This window comes from Anser brachyrhynchus, assembly GCF_964034855.1.
Source record: "Anser brachyrhynchus genome assembly, chromosome: 14".
Lineage (NCBI taxonomy): Eukaryota > Metazoa > Chordata > Aves > Anseriformes > Anatidae > Anser > Anser brachyrhynchus.
In genome coordinates, this window is record NC_137709.1 from 2,599,100 (window position 1) to 2,622,159 (window position 23,060).

At 45.7% G+C, this 23,060-nt stretch overlaps 1 protein-coding gene across 7 annotated transcripts in view; it reads right to left on the reverse strand.

Annotated features, from left to right (window-relative positions):
- The window catches only part of FSTL4 (follistatin like 4), a 363,109-nt gene that overhangs the window by 127,911 nt on the left and 212,138 nt on the right, over positions 1-23,060 (reverse strand). For all 7 annotated transcript variants that reach the window (XM_080555475.1, XM_080555473.1, XM_080555474.1 and 4 more), the window contains one exon: positions 16,887-17,135. In XM_080555475.1, coding sequence (XP_080411601.1) covers positions 16,887-17,135 — 249 coding nt within the window. The remainder of the gene's footprint in view (positions 1-16,886; positions 17,136-23,060) is intronic.

Here is a 23,060-nt window from a genome sequence, read left to right on the forward strand (position 1 = left end):
TACAGTACATAAAAGCATATTTATTCACATCGCCTCACTCCCCTCTTACTCCATGGTACGTTTAAAATTTGCGATCACAACCAGCACCTGTGATTCCTACAAGGGTTATATATAAAATTTGGGGTGCTATCCGTTTATGTGAGCAATAGATGATAGGCATAGACAAGCCAGCTCTGCTCCGCACAGCACCGCTCTGCACAGCACCGCTCCAACGAATTTCGCTGCAGTGAGCCTGGCGAGGAGCTTTGCTCCCAGCCAAGAAGTCTTCAACTATTCCTTAAATCACAGATTGGATTTCCTTTTGGCTCAGGAGTCTACACAGCTCTATTGTTAAGCTTCCTCAGAAGAAGTAAAAAAAAAAAAAAAATAAAAAAAATAAAAAGCACCCACCAAAACACTAGCGTCTTGAGTTGAAGAAAACAGAAAGGAAAAAAACCAAACATCTTAACTTCCACAAAGCATCCTGCTGGCTGCACACGGTGCTTTCTAAAGACTCACCAGAGTTATATCAGACAGCCTCTGCCCCTCCAAAGCCATTCCACAGGCACCTTCCTGTCCGCTGAGCTGTGTACACAAGAGACGGGCACTCGCTCTGCCCTTCGCCTTCTCTGCAAGCTCCTACAACAAAAACGAGCCCCTTGTGCACTGATGAAACAGCTTGAGGCCGTGCTAATTATATCGGGTGGGACCATTTCTTTTGGGATGGCAGCTTCACTGGCAAACGCCTGGGATAAAGTGGAAACAACGCTCCGCATCAGCTGCTCCTTCTGGCCTGTGTAACGTTTCTGAAAATCATCAGGATGTGCAAGCAGGCCCTGCAGGACCGACGTGCTCACACTGAGACCCTCGTGCACGCCCCCAGGGGCTCTCTGGCCAAGCTGCCCGTGGGTTTCTCCAGCTGGAAGTTCTCAGGAAGCAGCTTTACGTAACGCGCCTCGCATGCCTTGTCTGCGCTGCCACGCTTTCCGACCTGAAAAGTTTGTGAGAGTAGGCGCAAGGTCACTGTGCTTAAGGATGTCCCCAGCAGATGGTGGAAATTTGGGAAAACTGCCAGGATTTTGTTTTCGAAAGCTGGAAGCTAAAGCTTCAGAAAATAGCTATTAGCATCTTAATTTGCAACTGTTGCATAAAGGAATTACACAAAAGGTACATAAAAGGCGGCTATTCAAGCGAGCAAGCTTTTTAACTCATGAAGCTAAGTGTTTGCTCTTTGAGATAATAAATAAGACGTTCTGAGCAGCAAGTTTTGCAGGGTTAAGTTGCAGCGAGCACCTCTGCCTTCAGAAGTTTCTCCATTGGCATAAAAGGAGCTTGCCCACCTCTCCCCCTCCCCTGGCCCAGAAAACAGGGAAATTTCACATTTAGCCCCAAGCACAGCCTTAATGCCAGGGGTGCCCTGAAGCTCCCACTCAGCTGGGGACGCCAGAGCTCCTCCAGCGACGAACAAGACGCCGAGACCTGACCAGCGGCAAGACGGGCAGAGAAAGGTGGGGATGGGGAAAAGCGGGCGAGGAGGGAGCAGGAAAAGCGCGAGTTTTGCATAGTGAGCAGCACTCGCTGCATCCCACCTGCCTGCCAAGCTGCTCAGCACTCGCCACCTGTCCACTTATGCAAAGCTCTTCCAGGTTTACAACAGCTTGAGAACGAGGATGCAATGCCCAGCTCTAAATCAGCGCTTCGCACCGACACACCATATGCTGGCCTGCACTTAGGTAGTCACCAGAAGTGTTAACAGAGATTATTTAAAAATGATTACAGTTTATTCATGCTGAGAATCCCTTCTTGCACCAAGACTCAAAACACCTATGTAAAGATTTTTTTATAAACTGCATTTTTCCACAAATTCTCATTTTTCTGTTACGCTCTTTAAATACTTTAATTTTTTTTTTGTTTTAAAATGACAGACTTGATTACTGAGGTATTAATTTACAGCGATGTTTTGAGGGGGAAATTACTTCAGGAAAATAAAATTAGAAGGCATGAGTTACTCTCCTTCATAAAATTTTTCATTTTTTTATAGCTTGAAAGGGATTTAATACTTTATTGAAATTCTGAACATCAGTACTTCACCTGAACAGTCTCCCAGCAGTAAATTCCCCTAAATGTTCCCCATTTAGTTAAAGATTAAAACCTCCTCTTGCAGCAATAAGTAACTACAGCGTGCCGATGAAGACCCTGTATCAGCTCTTATCGATCCATGCTGGACTACTTTAATAATTTGTATGCTAATGCACAGCACTCAAAGAGTTCAGCATTTTCATTAAAAAAATATTAAAAAGTGCGGAAGACAATCTGGAAAGATAGACTGAGCAGCTCCAGAAAAAGCCAAGGTGCAATCCCCAGCAGTAAAAGGAGGCAGGGGAGACTTAGGGAGGCGGCCGGGGACCTGGGACGAGGACGATGCCCCAGGCGGGGAGCATCTCCTTCCAGACCGCCCCAGGACACGCAGCAGGGAGACGCGGGAGGAAATCAGAGATGGAGCTCTGGGCACACCAACGGAGACAGCACCGCCTCCTTGGAGAGAATTTCGTCACGTGCGTGCAGAAGAGTCTGCCAAACACGAAGACAAGCGGCGCTGGCAGAGGTCTCCAGCAAGGAGCAGCTTTCCCTGGGGTAAAGAGGGACAAGGACACGTTCCTGCCGTGCACAGCGGGACCTCACCTGGTTCGTCCTTGTGCCCTGCACTGCAGGGCAACAGCAACGCAGGGGACAGTATGTGAAAGTGTTAGAGGGAAGCTAAAGCACTTTTTCTCTTTTTTTGTTATTACTGCAGATTTAATCACATATTGCTGAACTTTGTAATATCTGAAGCCATAAAACTTATTGAAGAGAGTTCAGCTGAAGGACTATAAATACCTAAATTAATTTTTCATACTCAGAAGATATCCAGACAAGCTTCATAATCCCAGAATTCCCTATTCGAGAGCTCTCTGCAGACTTTTTTCCTACCCCCTGCACGGTAATATTAACACCCAGATGCGTGCAGTTAACTGACTTTGCCCCGTGGGAGGCTGCAGGTGCAACCGCAGCTGCTCCCGGCACGCCACCGCAGGGGCTGCCACTCTCTGCCCCCCTCTCTTCCCTCCAGCCCCACGCTGGACATCCCCTGCCTGGCTCAGCATCAGCTGCTGGGCTGGGACACTGCCTGGGCCGAGGAGGCCACAGGACGAGGTGTGGTGACACCACGCTGCTGGGACCACACCGTTCGGTGGCAGTTTGCTCAAAGACCTCAGGCTCGCGAGCCACCTCTGCGACATCCCTCATGCCAGCCTCCAAAAATCCTTGACTCTCCATCCCGTTTCACGGACTTTCTCTGGGATCAGCAAAACTCCTCCTGTGGGGGGTTCAAGGTCTTTCTAAAACCCAGAATAACTCTGAAGGCTGACTCTGTGCTGGGATGGAAACCTCTTTCCCCTGCAGACCACGAAGCCTGCAGAAAGATCCGTTTGCAGAAGACGACTCGTGAGTCTGATGGGAAAAAGGACTACTGGGAGCCCGCGAGGAGCCACGGGTTTTGCCCATGCAGGGGCTGCTGAGAAGAGCCCTTATCGCATGAACAGAAAAACATAAATCACCCTTTAAGGGAAGGAAAAAAAAGCACGTCAATTCTCCTCCCTGTTTAACACCAACAAAATCTATTTTTCCATTTATCCGCACCTTTTGTTGTATTGATCAGCGGCACAAAGTGAAGACGGTGGCAAAGTGTCTTGTTATAGAGCGCGGGTGCAGGGAGGTACAACGCGGTGTCACCGCGTTGGCAAAAGCCTGTGCAGGTCCCCCGTCACTCTCACCACTCCCCAGTGCTGTTAGATTTAGGGAGACTTCACGGTACTATCAAAGACGAAAAGGGATTTCAGTTTCTACTGGTTACAGCTGCTACAGTCCCAGGTACAGTTTCTCAAGTTGATTATAAACAATTTTCATTATTGAACTCGTGCTTTCCTGATCAAAGATAACTGCAAGCTGTCAGCAGAAATATAATTGCAATAAACCACTGGCTAATATCTTACTTAGGTGCTTTTTGTTATGGAGCATTCAGGGTTTTTTTTACCCCTACTGTAACAAACATTAAACCAAATGCAATAATAAAAGCAAAATTAAGACCAGCATTTTCTGAAGTACTCAGGTGTTTCTTCTCTCCATCTTATTTACCATCGATCTCAGAGTAGATCTGTGTCAATGTTAAGTGCTTTTTAGAACCTTTAAACGTCAAAGATTAATGCAGGTGCTAACAGGCACCTTAGAAATACGCGTAACTTCATATGGCAAGTCCTGCCTTTATGTGCTATAAAAACTATTTCATATAAAACTCTTTCTTGCTTGCTCGATATTTCAAGTATCTCAATAGGGATAAAGCTCACGTTGGCTCTGCTTTAGACAATACCTACTCACTCAGTATCTAATTCAGCCTAAGTCAGAACATGATTTCTACAACAGTTTAAAGTAATTTCTTTGACACACTAAGCTAGATGTTTTTTGCCTTCCTCAGAGCAATTTTTTTTTTAGATTTTCCAACTCTATCATTCAGAAGTCACAGCAGTCTACAAACGTTATCCAAAAAAAACATACAAGTGTATATTAAAAAAAAAAAAAGAAATTTTATGCTCCCAGATCAAAACATTTCTTGAAGCACTTTGGCAGATGCAGCTTTAGGCTGCTTTGTGATCAAATGAACATTATGAGATGAAGTTAACAAAATGTCAGTAAATAGGTTAAAGATCTATCTAGAGATACAGTAATTCCACCTGATTACTTTGAAATGTCAGAGGTCTTCCCGCTCCTTGTGAGGGATGACGGCTTTTTCTGGAGTCATTCTTAGGAGTAAGGAGACAAGACTTGGGGGTTCCAGGCAGCTGGGTTTCCTCTGGGACATGTACTTTTGGGACAACTGTTAGTATTTCATGTATGTTATTGTCAGGAAAAATAAGTTATTCTACTCCATTCCTAGAGCTTAGGTTACCAAAGATAAGACAGCACAGATCAGATGCCATTACAAACTCACTCCACTCTCATGACCCTACCAGCATCAAACACGGTAAGGAGCATTTCTTAAACACTTCTTCAATTCTTGATCCGTTTTGAAGCCTCCAAAACAGCAAGACTGAAAGGAAAAAAAAATCTGAGCTGTGTACCTGTTTGTGTAACATGAGGAAAAACACCTTTGCCCAATGCAAAAAAAAAAAATTGCTGTCAATCTAAGAAAGTGCCAAAAGCTAACGGGAGCTGCCCAAACTCCCACCAGGGCAGAAGGGGGCTGTGGAAGCGTTGCCCCTGCGAACAGAAACGAAGCTGTTCAGTTTGGCTTTAGCAGAGCCCAAGGAATTGGCTGTAACTGATGAGCCCCAGGCTGCAACCTGTCCACCTTCCTAAAGTGATCTCCAAGAACCTGTGCTCCGATTTGCACCGACTCATTATGTAAAATAAAACCTAGCTGAAAGCCAGCGTGGGGCCACAAAACGCCTGCAATTATCTCTCAGTTCTGTTCCAGCACGAGTGCAGCAAAATCTCATGGGTTCGGAGGAGCTGGGATTTTTGTCTTAATAGTGCTTTACTTCCTCGACACCGCACTGCTTCAGCAAGATTTTCTGCAGGGCTGTTCGGCTCTAACAAGCTCTTTTACCGTTAAAACAAAACCGAATGTGTCTGGGAGTACTAAACATGTTCCACGAGGCCCTGTTTTACTGTGACGCCACGAATGACAACGCCAAATTACGAGCCCAAGCCAGATGTGTCCAGATGTGCAGGGCATCTCACACACATGCTGGGCACGGAGCTCCGGCCCGGCCCTACCTGAGGGGTCCCTGCTGCGCTTAGGTAGCCTGGTCCCCAGAGTTTCCACTTCTGGGAAACCATTCTTACGAATAATTTCCTCAGGAAAACAGCCACATCTCCCACAGGCAGGGTGAAGGATGAATTCTGATGAAAACCACGGTGTGGAAGAAATGGGAAAGTAACGGGAAGTCGGGGACGGAGAGGTGCCGGGCTGTGACCGTGGGCCCTCACCGCAGGCCCAGCTGAGCTCCATCTCCATGAAGGCTCCAGCTCCCTGCAGCGCGTCAGAAACCCACAGATGATCAACGGCTTCAGCACCCTGATGCTTTGGTAGCCTCCACTGCTGTATTCTTGGGAAACGGGGACAGCTGGGCAGGCATTCATGGCACGGGATTCCCCCCTCAAGTACAAATACTTCAACATTGGCCATATTAAAACGGCACCGTGGCAGCTTTCTTTTAGACTGTTTTACGGCTCGGGACAAAGGAACGCAGCAGAAGAGCCCAGCAAAACCCACCACATGGCAAGGGACACCCAAAACAAAGACATTTTTACTTCTGAATCTTTCCCTCACTAGATCCCGAGCACAGCTCTGATCCAAACCAAACTATCAGAGGTTGTGCAGGCCCACAGGTGACTTGGCTTGTGCAGCCAGCTCCCCTGCAGGGCACCCAGGTGCTGTGCTGGGGGACCACTACAGGCAGCTGGGGCTGCTGGCTGTCAGTCTTTAGTAAAGTTTACTCATGGGCAGGCTCTAAGAACCACATTCCCTAATGAGTCTTGCTTTAATTGGCTGTGCTGGTCCTCCCAGAGGAGCTCCAAGTTAGGGCTTCTGCAGCAAGGAACTGCACAACCCAAGTTAAACCCCGCTTTGTACAAACAGGCAGGAACATTTGCTTACTGCCAACACTCCTGTTAGTAAACCAATTTGCTAAAATATTCATGAATAGCAAACTAAAGGGCCACAGATAGAGCCAAAGTACCTACATACAAAAATAAAATATTCGCCGCAAATGTTTTTGTGGTATTTACTCTGGATTTACTGGGGGAAATCAACAAAACCGCAAGAATGCCAAAAACCTCTGTGGAGGGAGCTGCTGTGCCAGGCCGGTAGAGAGGCAATGATGCTGCTAAGCCAAAGTGTTGTCCCAGCTCTAATGGCAAAGCAAAAGCTCTGTGTATGTTTTGGATGCGCTCAGGTTCCTTCCCTTGAGCCTTTCTGAGCAGGATAAATAAATAAAATCCTGCTAACACCTCAGTTAGTCCTCTGAAATCATTTCAAAAATAAAATTCCTCGCGTTATTCCTGGACGACAGCTGCATTCGCTAAATTCTCCTCATCTGAATTGCCAGTGGGGTAGAAGCAAAGCGGGCATGCAGGAAACAGGAAAACTCTGAGCCGGACCCGGAAACAAGACTGCAGTCATTATGGGAAGAGAGAAAACTCCATGCATTTACAGGGTGAACCTCTTGCAGGTGAACCTTTGTTTAGCCCATCAGGCTTTTCTGAGTGAAAACAACCCTCACTCGAAAGGAAAACACAGACCTTCCTTTTGTTTGGACTCTTCATGCCAACAGGCTTTCCACTATGAAGGTTGCATTTAAATACAAGTGCGAGCGAGCAAGTTTCTCGCTCCACGTTGTACAGTTCTTCCCACCTCTGAATTTTTTAACTGAAAGAGGAAAAAACCAATGAGCTGCATTTTCCTCCATCTCACACTTCTATGATGGCAAGGATTTTTTTGTTCAGCAAGATTGTTACAAGACGAGGATGTTGCAAGTGCTTTTGCAAAACCGCAGTATTCCCTTTCCTGTCCCACACCTCAACACGGAGCCAACATTTCGTGCAAGTACAGCAGCATAAAACTTGGGTTTAAAGCTGCTGCTCTGAGCACCACGGACAGTGCATCTCCATGCTTACAGACATCGTGGACCACAGCCACATCTCTGCTGACTGGTGCTCGCTGCATCCCTGCTCAGGCACAGCAATTCGGTAGCCCCCGACAGCCCGTGCCTCTCCTTCACCCCTGCAAACCTATAGGACAAACTGCTCACGCCTTGGGATTTTTAAGGGATTCTTAGAGAGATTGGGATGATTTAACAAGAGCTCTGATAGCCACTTCTATGACCTTGAGGAAGTTACTGGTTGGTTCTCTTCTGGACTGCAATTTCTCATCTATAACACGAGGATTACTATTTTCCTGGCACACGAGACTGTTGCAAGTTCTGATTCACTAATCTTTGGCAAGCATTGTGACTTTTTTTTTTTCCCCAAAAAATAGGAAAAAAAAGTTTCTTCTCAAAGAGTCGCTAGCAGAGTCTGAATCTGCAGACCATTAGCTCAGCACGTCGAGTTTTAGCATCCATGGGAACAGGTCCTTTTCACACCGAGGAGGGAAGGCAGATAACCTTACCACACGCACCTTGTGTGCCTCCTACTCGAAGACAGTCTCTCTACAATATGCAAAAAAGCAACCCGAGAATTACAAAGGGCTTTATTAGTGCCTCCTGCTGAGCAGCTCCGGCAGGGGGCTCATTTGAAGTAGCATTGCTCTGACTTCACGACACCTCCTGCAGGATTCCTCCCTCTTGAGCATATTAGCAAAAAGTGTTTGTTAAATCATGGAGCTGAGGCAGGAAGGGGAGCAAACTCCGACAGAAGCTGTATGGGTTTTTTCCTTGCAGTCACTTATTGAATCTGTGGCATTGGGTCTGTCGGGATCCCCCAGCATTCGAAATTCCAATTTGTTCCAAAGATTTTTATATTGAGCACCCAGTAAAAATTTGCATTTGTGCTGAATACCTTTTAATCAACTATTCTGAAATGTCAGTCCTTTTTATCTTTAAAGCACTTCTAAATCTCCTCTCCTGAGTCTCCCCTAATTCTAAAATTCATTTTATATATTCATTTTCCTTGAGTCAGTTTCCAGCAGCCTTTATTGCAACCTAATCGTCTTAAGTTTTAACGCTCATCTCTACCTTTCAACCTTTTCAGATTTCTTTTCAAAGCAATCTCTTGGTCTCTCTCTCTCTTTCTCTACGACCTTTGTCAGGAATCGCTGCCCATCGCAACTCTGCCTCCAGATTAACATCAGTTTTCCATACAATGAACATGATCATTTACCTAGTATTGTATCCTAGAAGCATCTTAACACAAAAGCCAGCAGAAGTCATCCTAGACCTCTTCCAACGAAGCAGGACAACCTCCCGGCTGGCTGTGAGCATCTCTCAGGCTGTTCATTGCTCCTCTGTCAGCAGCAGTGAACTCTACATGGTGTGTACACCACCGTTAACTGATTTTACTTGTTTCAGTAAGAGGAATAATTTAAAATTCACCTGCCGCCGCTTCGCTGAAAATTAATAGGTGCTTGTAACAACAATAGGTACACGAAGAAATCTCGGCAAGCTGTTTGATCAGAAATTCAAGTGAATAAAACTTCAATCTAAATATCCCTTCTTTAGGAGAGGCCTTGAATAGGACTCCAGGTGCAAAACTGAGTGTGGCCATGGAGCACCCAGAATTAGGTTGGATCCACACCCGCAGTGCCACCCCAGTGCTGGGCAGCCCTCCCTGCCAGCACCCCTTGGAAACGACACTGAAGTTTGCAGCTAGACACAGCTCTATTTTCTTAACATTTGACATGTGAGCAATCTTACAAATTACCGAGGAAGCAACACGGGAGTCAAAACTAGAGCTATAAAGGGAGAAAAAATGCTATTGCTGTAGAAGAGTTGCTGCAACTGTGATGGTCTAAGAGCTAAAATGCGCAGAGTTTACAGGGAAAGGCAGTATCTTTTAATAGACAAACTTAACATTTGGGACAAAAGGCAGGTGAAATTTTGAGTGTACAACTTCTTTTCAGGAGTACAGGAGATTCAGCAACCCAGAGGTTCAGTAAACGCATCACTTTTTAATCCTTTCTTCATCCTATCATGCCCCACTTTTCCAGCACCTCTCCATTTTCTCACTCCCCAGAAACGAGCAGTTTGGAAAATCGCCAACAGAACGGTGAGAGCTGATAGCAAAGTTCAACAAAAGTAAGAAAGCAAAGATTTTCTCTAATGTTTCCTACATCGGGCTCTTTAATATTTAATTATGCTTTAAGCTCCCGAATTCACAGAAAACAGGTTAACATTAACCTGGTTTGCAGAGAAGAAAAGTGAGGTGGACTCAGTCCAGAATGCCGTCGCATCACTAGAAGCGTGCGTCAGACAGTCCCGTGTCCGCAGGACTCCAACGGGTAAGTGCAAGCCACCTCCCTGGGTCTCCTCCCACATCCTTTACTTCGATTCTCCATCCTCTTCCTCCTCTGCTTTCAGTTCCCATCTGAACTGCTCAGGCTACGCACTGATCAAGCATCTTTTAAAATGAAAACGTACGGAAAATAATCTTAAAAAAAACTTAAGATATCTTCCTACGAGATTACTGCTACCAAAGCCAGGAGCAAACTGCCTCATGTTCGCATCCTCACATCAATCGATAGAACTTCCACAGGTTCCCCCCAAGATGGATGCGGTCTGTTTGTAAGGAATTAAGCTGTCAGTCACATTTAGAAGGATTCAACCTGACAAGCCAGGTAAAATTGATCATTCCTCAAAAGTCTCGGTGGAGAGAGCTGAAAAACCAGCATGGGAATAACTAGAAATCCTTTTGGTGTATGGAATTCTGAAGCATTCGGTGTGTTAAGAACTGTATCAGCTCTAGTGAGAGCAAACACCTCTATGATATATAGCACTTATCTTTCTTTACAACACTTGAAACCCCGAATATGTTTGCATTGGACGCAGAAAAGCTCATCGCAGGCCGGTCCTGCGCGTTGGAGACCCCAGCCTCCCGCCGGAGGCATCGATTTTACACCTCCCGATAGCTCTGCATCCACCGCGCTGCCACCAAAGCAGCCCGTCAGCAGCGCTGCAGGTTTAAATCGGCAAATATTAATTGTCAGCTGGGAAATCTGCCATTAGCTCCCACAGACTTTTCCAGCTGGAAAGCCACAGAGCGCTAAATGGAGCGGACTCCTCTGCAGCCTGCAGTCCTGCCTGCAATCCTGCTCGTCTGCTTTACAAGCGCTAAATGAGAAAAACCTTCAACACCTTCTCCGAGATGTTTTGAAATGCTATTTTCTCGAACAAATTACTTCGGCAAGTAACAAAGCACAGAACAAACACATGGACAATAAATAAAGCACCAAAGAAACGAACCACCACCACCCGAGGCTGCATTCATAACTGCTCGAGATTGCTGCGCTGATACTTTGCACGAGGTATCAGCCTGGGGTTTTTTCCCCCTCCAAGTTTGTCATTACCTGTTTAAAAAAATACATCTAAGCATTGAAAGTTTCCTGTCAACATGCAGAAGATGATCGTTTTCTATAATTGGAAAAACTTCTGGAGAATTGGAGGAAAGACGTATGAGGAGATGGAAGTGGAAGATGCCACGTGCACAACGTCACCGTGGGACGGTCCAACACTGGAAGGGGCCTCGCCACCGAGCCCCTCAGGGTCCCCTCCTGCTCAGTCAGGCTCCAACGGAGGTCGCACAGCCTCCCGGGGCCACCCATCCCCTCTGTCTTCGGGGAAAACCCTCTCCACGCACCCAGGCTGAACCTCCCCTTTCAGCTCTTCCCCTGGATTCGCGTCCACCCACCGTGCACGCCTGCACACAGCCCGGCTCTGCCTTCTCTGCCACACGTGCACAAGTGTCAGGGGAGAACGATGCACTCGCAGTGAGCATGCACACCTGCACACGCGTGCACAGATGTGCAGGCGTAGGCGCACACGCTTTGGAAGAATATGTACAGGCTTTGGGGTATGAAACGTTCCCGTGAGCAGCCGCGAAAAGCTCACAGCCAGCAGGGTGACCGCACGCTAACGGAGGGAAGGCAGGCAGCTGGTTTTCCACGCTGATTTCTTTCCATTTTCCACCCCAAACCTGTACAAAAATATGATTTATCATGGGGCATTAAACTGACCTGGTGTGAGAAGGAAAATTACAAATATTTGCCTAAAGAAAAAAGGTATGTATTTTAGATAATAGGACACCAGCTTATTGAAAAAATTACTACTGACATTCTGGGAGAGCTAGGAGGAAGAAAGAACAGGACTAGAATACCAGAGCACAGACGTGATTTTATAATGCCGCATCTTTCCACATAAACCTCTCTCAGGTCTCATAAAATTTGAGATTTAGTAGAAGTTGGACTGAATAAAAAAATAAATAAAATGAATAAGGCAATCAGCACAGGTACAGGGCATTTCCATGATGTAAAGTTCAAGAATTTGGTCAACTGCTCTGCACAGAATTCACGCTGGAGCTCCAACCAAATCTGAGCAGCTGCAGTACAAAGCCACTCGAAATCCCAGCCAGCAAAGGAGAGCTTTTATTAAAAAAACACAAAACACCTGGATAAAGAGAGTTTGTCAGAACCGGAGAAAATAAGGAATGGGCTTGGGCAATAATGCAGCTGCCCTTCCTCTAACAGGGGCTCGACTGACAGCAAGGCACTTCGGGACTGCTGATCTAGAAGAAGACAGGGAGGAAGGAAAAAGAAAGAGAGAGGGGAGAAAAATACCACTAAATCCTGAAAATGGAAAAACATAGCACTAAACAGAGATTTTGTTTTTTTTTCCAGTGTATTTACGCTGCTAGAGAAGTAAATTGTTCCTGTGTTTCTGGAGAAAGAGAAGAGGGAAGGGAAGAAAATCTGTACGGAGTGGTGTGTGTGCAGCTTTCGCTGGCCAAAAATAATGAGAGAAAAATGAGTGAAGAGTCTGAGTGGGTGTAAAAAGTCAAAAGGAGAGAAAAATGAATAGAAGTGGAAATAAAGGAACTGCTGCTATAGAAAAGCGAAGTGTAGTCCAAATCACTGCGCTAAAATGATATAGCGGCATTATGCAAGGCATTTATTCAAATAGGAACATATCCAGGCCAACTGCTCGTTTTGGACATCTGTGGGACAATTGTCATCATGAGCACAGATATCTTTCTGGCTTTCAGTTACTGGAGTGCTCTCGGGGAAGAGGAACTTCTTTCTTCTCCTCTTCGGCAAAGAGCAAAAGATTTTTACCCTTCTGCATTTTGCTCCCCGGTCAAAACCTCCAAGCACTTAAACCAAACGACTACAGAAGCTCCAAAAACAGTAAAAACGCATTAAAAACAAACAAACACAAACATACCACAACAACAAGTGTGAAGTAGAGAAGTCTCAAACAGAACCTTTTCCTACAGGAAAACCAAACTGTGTTTCATCCTGGTGAAGCCGACCAGATCAAGGAGGGTTTCACCAGCTCTGTGTAGGAGTGACATTTCTCCTGAGACCTCTGGATGCAGGATTTCTGCTTTTCAGTATTTTCCTTTGGGCTCCAGACTCCTAAGGAAGTTTTTCTACCTATTTATCAGTTGTTTTGTTGACTGAGAAAAAGGGAGAACGTTTGTATTTTCATTTTTAACTCCCGGGCAGCACCAGGCAACTGTGCTGCGCTGGAGGGTGCAGGATGAGGCCCGTGGAGATGGGGCTGGCTGGGACCATCCCGGCTGCCCCAGGCTTCCACGTGGCTTTGCCACCGTGCCCATCCGTCTGCCCAGCCTCACCCAGCAGGGCCAGCTCCAGGTCTGCAAACTGAGCCCTCCGAGAAATCTGGCAAAGACCGGGGCGATCTGCCCCTGTTTGCTAACACCAACGGTGCCCACACGCGGTCCACGCTCACCGAGCAGGCGAGTGCTTCTCCAGGTTGCTCTCAAAACCACGCGTATTTATGCCAGTATTTATGCCATGGACGCATCTGATGAACATGCACTTCACACATGATGAATATGTTGAAAGGCCCACACAATCCTTTCCCAAATTACCGATCGCAAACAAAACCAAGCTCTTTGCTGTTCCCTTCGTTATCAGCTTACTGTGGATAGACCTCGCTCGGTCACAAGAAGGGAATCGGGGTCCTTTCGTCTCTGCTGTACTTGAAGGCCATCCACTTTGTCACCGATAGCTGGGCAAACTGGCAGAGCGCACAGACGCTATCTGCAGCGTCACTCGGATACTTCTAGGCTTTAAATCTTAATGGGAGAAGGTAACTGGGACAATAAAACAGGAAGGAGCCCACTCATCAGCCTAATTACGCTCAAATAATTAAACTGTCTACTTGACTAAAAACATCTAGAAAGCACGTGCCTACTGATACACACCCAATAGCTAGGTGAAACAATACTTTTTGCACCTTTAAGGTTTTTCTCCAGTTGCAAAGTCTTACACCTTATATTTACAGTGCTACTGTATAAATCTCTAGATTAATAGCTTAATATAAATTTCTGTATAAAAAAAAAAATTCATTCTCGGTTTACAAACAGGAGACTAAAGTACATTGAAATGAAAGGATGCACAGAATGTTACCTGGGAACCACATGTCAGAAACCAGAGCTGAAGCCAAATATTCCTCAGTCCCACTCTGTCTGATTATTCCCCCCTTAAACTCTTTTTTTTTCCCCCTACATTTTATCTCTACAGAGGTGAAAAGTACTTTATTTAGTCATGCAGGAAGAGAAGAGTTCGCTTCTTTCTTCCCTTCCATAAAGCTTTTATTTTGCTGAAGAGCAGATTTAGGCAGTGCCCCATTGCAAGAGTTTACGGGTTACTTTAAAGCGGGACACGAAACCACTGCTTTCTGACATCATTTCATGGTGCGTTCAGCAAAGTATTCAAGCGTGACATTGTATCATTAGGTATAATACAGCCATTCCAGAGGCACTGATTACTGCAATGAGAAGTCATTTTCTTTAACGGTGTATGTGATAAGGAATGAATAAAAACGCAGGCCAGAAACATCACTGTAAAAAGGTAGGCTACGTGCAAGAATGAAAAAACTGTCTGTAGGCCCCTTTTTGGGAGGCAGGGAAAGGAAACCTGTGGCACCACGTGGGATCTGGGGGGCTGGTGAGCAGCTGCGAGGTTAAGATCTGAATTTCCCCTCCCCAACCTCTCCAGGACATTTCCCGTGCTGCAGCCCCACCTGCCTCCTACTCAGGGACGGAGGCAGCTCCCAGCCAGATCCGTGCCGGACCGGACTCCATGCCCAGAGGCAGAAATGCCAGCAGCAGGAGCAATGAACACGCAACCTTTGTGGATGCTCCTTTTTAAAGCAAACCCTACAACAAAACCCAAACTCTTCACCTGGACCTGCTCACGTTCTGTCCCTGCAAACACGCCTTTAAGTGATCCATTTCCACAATTAACATCATACCAGGTCTTCAAGGCACAAGAACAGTAACGTGCTCCTAGCTACAAAGGGTATCACGAGGATATGTTTAAAAGACTCTCTAAAAGGACCCCTCTGTCTTAAACAGGCTCCTCTAGCACCATGCACTTGCAAGCGTTAGTAAATGAGCGCCTGTGATGGATAGCTGTGCATACAGCCTAACTCCTCAGGGGCTGAAGTGCCCATTGAGCTGGAGATAAAGGAATTATTTTCATATTTGATCACGTAAATGTCACTGGAGATATTTGCAACAACCCACTCTAATCTTCCTGTAGGTATACGGAGTTATATCCGACAATGGGTTTTCAACATATACTCTAGTGAAGCCTTTGTAAGACCTCTCATTAGAAATAAAATAATTTAATGACTTCTTCCACTCCCTGGCACTCAATCGCATGCTCCTGTTACTGCAGCCCCACTTGATTTGTGGCAATATGGTAGACAGCCTACAAGATATGAAGGGAAACAGAGGACTCTGTCCCAACAGTGATTTGGTGCAATGATGATAACGAAATTTACTGTTGTACCCATCACGCAGCTGACAATGTGTGCATCCTACTGGTAACCAGGACTGCCTTTAACATCATCACAGCTGAGCCACCATCACACCTGAATGCCCATCAGACTCGGGCCTCACTGCACAAGAGGAGAGGCAATACAGGAATACGAGGCTTCCCCTGCCCCAAGAAGCCCAAGCCCATACCCTCCTGCACGTGGCCTCCACGCACACTCCTAACAACCACACTGCTTCCCACGACGGGCATAACAGAACCAGCAAATCCAAAGCAAGGTTTGAAGTTTTAGACAGAAACACCCAATTTATTCTTCGCAGGAGCCCATATTGCTGTGAGCTAAATCTCAGCAGTAAGCCAGCGAATTTGGCAGAGTAAAAGAATACCTATTTTTACCTATACATTGCATACACATTTATGCGGCTATAAAGTTTATCCGAAGATTGCGTAAGTTCTTCTGGAAAAAATGTTGCCAAAATAACAAGCATTTTGGAACAGCTGCATGATAAGCGTTGTTCAGAGCACTGCTCCTTTCTGTGCAAGGACCCAGCCTCAGAAAGGCATTTCATGCGTGTTGCTTCTGGACACAGGCATTTTTGCAATGAACTGACTCGCTCCTTATTTTCTGCAGTAATACATCTCCAGCACCTTTATCATTTCTTTGCCTCTCGCTGTTCTTCTGTTCTGATCGCACACTTTCCAGTCATCTTACTTTGTCTCAACAGCTTTTTTCCTTTGCCTGTGTCATTTGCCTAAGCAGGCCGCAATGCAATTACCAGCTGTGGTGCCTTTTAGGAAATGCTGACCCCATGGAGCTGATGGCTCCCGAAACGTCCCCAGCATGTCCACCTACCAAATCTGTTGCAAACCCCACTACCAGAACTCGTAAAGCAGCTGGTGGACCATACTGCTGAACTGAGACTGAGCTTCCACATTCAGTTTTAGGAGAGAATTATGATTTTTTTTCTCATTTGCGCAACAAACTTCTTAAATACCACGTACTTTTTTCATAATGTCTTGGTCTTGTTCAGAGCCTTACCAAATGAATCAGCTCGTAAAAAGTTATTACACTGGAAGCTGTAAGCACTGAACAGCATAACTACAGCGCACACAATACATACAGTGCTGTTAATTATTTACTGGATCGCAGTTTGATTACATTTTGGGTGATGACACCCAGGGACTTAAGAGCTGCATAAAACATTGTTATGTTCTACAGAGTCCCAGAATAAACCATCCTTTAAAAATTAATCTCTTAGAAATAAAGCATATTGTTCAGCCATTTATCAGGATTACGGTAAGATGAGTGATGGAAGTTCTGCAGAAGTATTCATTTTTAATGATGCCCTACCTTTGAAGAAACAGTCCTTGCTGTGGATAATGTAGATTTTCTTCCTCTGCAGACACGAGGCTCGATGCAGCTGACAGTGATTTTCATAAAACTTGCCATCAGATCCACACACGGGCATGTAGCTGGACTTGCAGTCTTCCACGCACCTGCACTCGGGCTGATTGGTGTCCTTGTTCACAACACACTTGCTCCCCCGGCCGCAGTACTTCTTCTCGCATGACGCATGCAGGCCATCCTCACCGTAAAGCACTGCCAAGAACAGAAAAAGTCGGTGTTAGCAGTATTTACCTAACAGAGCATGTTCGTCTGCTGTAGTGAGTGGCACAGCAATTCCAAGAGCAGGAGCTAAAAGGTTTCCGAGGCTAAAAGCACGTCTCTTTGAACAGCAGCACAACGGCGATCTGGAGAGTGTCTTCACATCTCCCAGCCCTGAGTCATGGAAATATCAACCACGTGCTGAAAGTGCTTTCCTGAAAAGTGGTGGGCACGGGGCCACTTGTTTTTTCAGGCTTTTGCAAAACCAGACCCTAGAATAAAACCCGAAGAGGGTATTTCGGTGCCCAACGTTTGGGCATGACTTGCACCCAGAAAGCAATGCTGAAGTCAACATTCTGGCAGACTCAGAACCCACGAGGGGCTTCTTTCCATGCAACAAGTGCCCCAAGTGCCAGCACGCCAGCTTCTGGAGACAGAGCTGTACTGGGAGCCTAAGCACCAAATTGTGAGCCAGGAGCAGAACGTCCCTGAGGCCAAAATTTGCAGGGATTTCAGTGGAAGTTAAGACAGACAGTTACGGAGAAATAAACCCCAAGAAGCAAGGAAAGCAAAAGAGCCCCCCAAGAAAGAGTGTCACCGAAGCGAAGGGAATATTACAGGAAAACACTTCTCAATGTAAAAGTGACCATAAATATTTATCCCTACTCTCTGAAAACTGACATACAGAGAGAACATTTTAAAAACGCATTGGATAAAATATTCTGAGTATTCCTGTACTATCTGCTTTTTGATACTATTGACAGGCTGACGGAAGTGCCCTGGCGCTAAAACATTTTCTGCTTCTGAAGTTTCCTCACTTACTGGCTTACAACAGAGCATCACCATAATTCATACAGGACAGAGCACTTCCAGACAAGCCACTGCTCAGAGAAATGATTAGCATTATACTCAATGAAGAGAGTTTCAGGAAATTAGATTGTTCTATGCTAATTGGAGTACACAAAGTTGAGAATCACAAAGGGATGCTGCAGAAGGCGTAATTGAAGCAGGAATAAACATTCAGCTTCGCGCAGCCTGCCCCCAGCAGCAGCCTCCGGCTGTGCCCACACCAGTGGCTCGGGCTGGACCAGCAAAGCAGTTGTGAAGCAAACCCACTGCCTGTATTTACCGCTTGCAGCTTTGGCTATCGGGGAGGTTTTGGTGTGTGCCGTGTGTCCTGTGTTTGGCAGGAAGCTCAGGTGGGAGCAGTGCTCCAGACGTGCTGCAGCGGCCAACGGGACAAGTCCTGCAGAGATCCCAGCACCACAGCACCCTCTGTAACACCCAGTGCTCTTCCCTTCAAATGTTTTCCAAGGAGCAGAACTGTCCAGCCTAGAACAGACCAAATCTTACCCAGACCTCCCCATTACACGTAACAGATGTGAGGAGCACCAGCACTAGCTACTTCACCCTACTGGCCCATTTATATTGTGCCAAATTCCCTGCTAACAGCCACGTAGTCCCTGGTTGCCCACCCACTTCATGCCACTATGAAACGTCCCAGCGTTGAATCCACTTTTCACCTACTAGCAACCAAGGGGTTAAAGCGTGTTCACAAAGACGAGCAAAAGTCTCTACAAAACCCCATTTGTCTCGGTTCCCCTTAAGCCTGTGTTTTTATCACTGTAAATCTGAAAGGGGAAAAAAAATCTGGTGTTGGAGGATTAACTATTTGACTCAATAACTCATTAAAATTCCTCCAGCCTTGGCAAGCGAAGAAATATTGACTTTTCCTGACTCATAATAAACTAGAAGGTCAAAGCATCTCTGACAAGTGTAAAAAGTACAGTCCCTGGAAGGAGTATCTGAATATTCTTTATTTAATTTACTTACTTTTCCAGAATTTCTGAAAAACATCCTGAAGAATACAAATTTTGTGACTTCTGGGAGACCTCACTGCCAAGGTCAGCTGCACTCACAGCCTCTGCTGTAGATGGGAGCAGCACAAGGGACTGGGGCTCGAGGAAGCGCCGGCCGAGCATCCAGCTCCTCTGGGTGGTGGGACCCGCACCTACAGGTGCGTGGCTCGTCCGCCACACGACGTGCTTTGACACTGCTCCTGATGATACTTAAAATCAAGATTTAGGAGGTATTATTGCCTCTAGAAATGTAATTCAGATAAAACTGTAGTAAAGCCGTTCCTATGCTGTCCCAATCGCTAAAAATTGATCTCATGGACCTAGCACCTGAGGACTCCATCAAGCATCTCACCAAAGGTTTTCTCCCTCCTTGGTCATGGTGGCTGCGTCCTGCCCAAGCAGCTACCCCAGGCACCAGCAGCAGCAGCAAAGTCTTCCTGGAGCCTCGAGTACTTTCTGTATTTTGATTTTTAATACAAACTTAGCATTACTGAAAACAAGCACTACTCCTACTGCAATGGAAATTTAATTTTTTTTTTTAATGATACATCAAAGATTTGTTTAACCACCGGCTTCTAAAGCAGACAAAATACTCTGGCTTTTCTATTACTGCCCTGGTTACTATGGAGAAGCCACAAAAAGCCTGCTTGCTTTTATGCCTCACTCGTTTTGTTCACAGTTTGGTTTCTTCTGTGCTCCCAGATGGAGAACTCCTGTCTGAGCACCCGCGAGTTGGTGAGGGGAGCGAGGAGAAAACCCTGCAAAGAGCTGCAACTGAAAGACTTGCACATTCGGTAACCCTGATGTCCAAGCCCACTGAAATTGAAGCGTGCCGCCCCTTGCTGCTTTTCTGCCACGTTATTAGAAGTGACTGCCTTCCCCGCTCTTACAAGGATTATTAAAGCCAGAAATGGGAAAGGTAATCAAGTGAAACTACCAGCTAAGTGCTCGCGGAATTTATGAGCCCCACTGTACGGCACAAGAAAAATATAATTTATTTAATTTATTAGTTGCAAAGAAAGTCATTTACTTAGGTTAAAAATTGATCATCTTGCAAAACAAGCCACTTTTCAACACTAATTAAGTTTACCCAACATGGCTAGTGACTGAATTGTTACATTACATTAAAGTCAGCTTGATGGAGAGAGGAAGCCCATTTGCGCACATCCACAAACACATTTTGTGCCTCAAATTGGTTTCTGGCTGCTCCCGAGAAATTTGGGATTCCGGTTGAAAACCAACAAAATCTTGGCACAGGCAGTAGAATAACCGAGTTTGGGAATTTCACAAAGCTGGTTCATCTAAAAGTGAGACTTGAATAAGAAAATGAAGATGTTATTGCGATGCTTAGACACTGGAGAACACGCACCCACGCTGCTCATTAATTCATGAAGACTGAGACCTTGCCTGCCTTTTACATGCCACTAAGTATGTCACAGATCAGACCTGAGCTATCAGACAATTTTTTTTTTGCTCCCAAATACAACCCTGCTCCTTACTTCAGCAAAACTCCCAAAGAGTTCCAGGAGAGCTGGGTCAGCGACAGGCACTGACTGCAGTTCAGACCGAAGAGCCAAACTCATCACACGCACAGCGAAACCAAAACCCAAGCAGCTCTATCATACGGCTACTCACAAAAAGTTCCTTAGACACTACAGAAATGTAAATTACTACATTTACATTAAAGAAGTCAGTTTGCCTTCAAGTACCAGTGAGCTCCTGCAGGCGGCCGGACATCCAATTTTCTTGCTAAAGGAAAAATTTGAGACTTTACATCGGGACCGGAGCCAGAGACGGAATAACTAAAACTGGAAGCTTCTGCTCCATATCCTACAAAGGCAATGCTGCACCTTACAAACGTCGTAAAACAATAAAATAAAACCCTCCACAACATCACAAAAATATCCAGTCTCCAAACTTTTTTGTTTCCACGAAGGAAAGCAGTGAGGCAATGGGTAAGGAGCTATTTCCTCCTCCCACATCCCAACATCTCCCTTTCCTACATTAAATAATCTCCTGTGGTCTAAAACGTCACACCTGTAAGCACTATTTACTGCTGAAAAATGTACATTGCTGGTACGTGCAGGTGTGTATACATAAATTGCACACATACCCAGGTGGATTTGCTTGGGTATTACACACACCTATTTACACACACAGTTATGCACGTACAACACTGCCTAGACACTTCCCATACGCTTGACTTGCCACAGCTTCGCTTTTGCTGATAACACAAAGTCAGACGCTGCAGCACGAGGCTTTAAACCTTCCCTTCCCAGCACATATTTAACATACACCTTGAATAACTCACGGCTTCAAGTAACAGAAGTTCAGCTGCGTGACTATTGCACCTGGCTTCCCTCCTGGTAGCAAACGCGTGTGCTGTGCATATTGTTAGGAGAGCAATAAAATAAGAAAAGAAACACAAAGCAAGAATTTCATAACAATCTGCTCTACGTGTTTCTTGGTTTTTCATTGCTTGCCTGTTGTGAAAATGTAGCAGCAGAGAAGCCACAGGGAGTCACCTGGTGTGGGGGCACGGCCACGGCGCAGTCACTACCTCTGCCACCAGCCTTTGGTGCGACAACTTATTTATTTTTACAAAGCACAACCAGCGACTGATCCTGGAGGAAAATTTAGAAAACGAGACGTGCTTCAAGCATACGTTTTGCTAAGGATGCAAACTATTCCCTTTCAAGGTTCAGTAGGCAACAAGGGGAGGCACCTGTAAGCAGGACAAGAGGGATGCGGCAGGCTCTGCAGGTGACGACAGAACATCCATCACGCTCACACCGATTTTATTCTGCACGAAGCGAAAGGCAGGATGACGTGCAAAGCCTCATCTGAGCAAAACCAGCAAAGCCTCCCAAACAGCAACATGATTTCATATTTTCCAGGAAGGGCTCTTGCAGAGTTTAAAACCAACACAGACACCCAAAGGAAAGGCATGCTCCGAACAGGAGCACTGCGACAAGGAGTCACCGTGCTGACACCACCACCAAGGGAACTGCTTGATCTGAGTCTGCGGTTTAATATCAAGCGAAGTTCAGTAACAACAAGCAGGTATTCTGCAAAATAACACAAGGAAGCACTCAAAATCATAGAATTTTCTTTATTAACATATATGACTGAAAATTGGGATTAGTGTTACTTTCTATCTGTCAGACCTACAAAGTCAATTAGAGGTGATACCATGGCAAAGCACTTAAAAATTTCCAGTAACTACACTATTCCTAGTCTAATTAGGTGATTTTTTGCCCTATGTCAAATCCATTTAACCACGATGAGATCATGATTAAACAATATTTTTGGATGGTATCATGGTATACGAAGAGTATTAACATGAAAAAAGAGGCAAGACACATGTAAAAATCAAAAGATCTCATCTATGTAAAGCATATACACAGATATCCAAGGCAGAAATAGCAGCTGACATGAGACCACATATATTTTTATCCTTGCCATGAAACTCAACCATGCACAATTTCCTTGATTGTCCTCATCCTGGAAGAGCTGCTAAAGAGGCGATTCATAAAATTGTTCTTTATCAAGATTTTTATCTAAAGTCATCTATTATGGGTACTTCACACTGAAGGCACTGCGATCCCATTATCCCCGCGCAGGAGGTGCAGAGGCGTCCCCAGGTCTCCAGGACCGCTGTGCTGCTGCCAGCAGAGGAGCTGACGGCAGGTTTCCACAGCCTCGATGTTTCCCTGTGCACCGGTACGTTACGTGCTGTGAACACCCCCGTGAATTTGGGTAGCATGCACTAACACATGCACACACACGTATTTTGCTTGATCACACATTTAATTGTCTCAGTGCTGCACGGTGCAAAGAGTGCAGAAGCTTTCCAGTATCAGATGTGGAGGGAACAGATCACGTCAATACTTTGGTTTCTTTGGCAAAATTGTGTGTCAGAAGACTGCACTCTTCTGAAGGAAGGCAATGAAATTCCCATAGGTCACCGCTCAAAATCACTCTTGTTGCCTTTAATCTTTCTCATCAGTCTGTTGCCTGCCCCATTCCTTCACTCTCGCTCTCAGGACCCGCCTCGCTC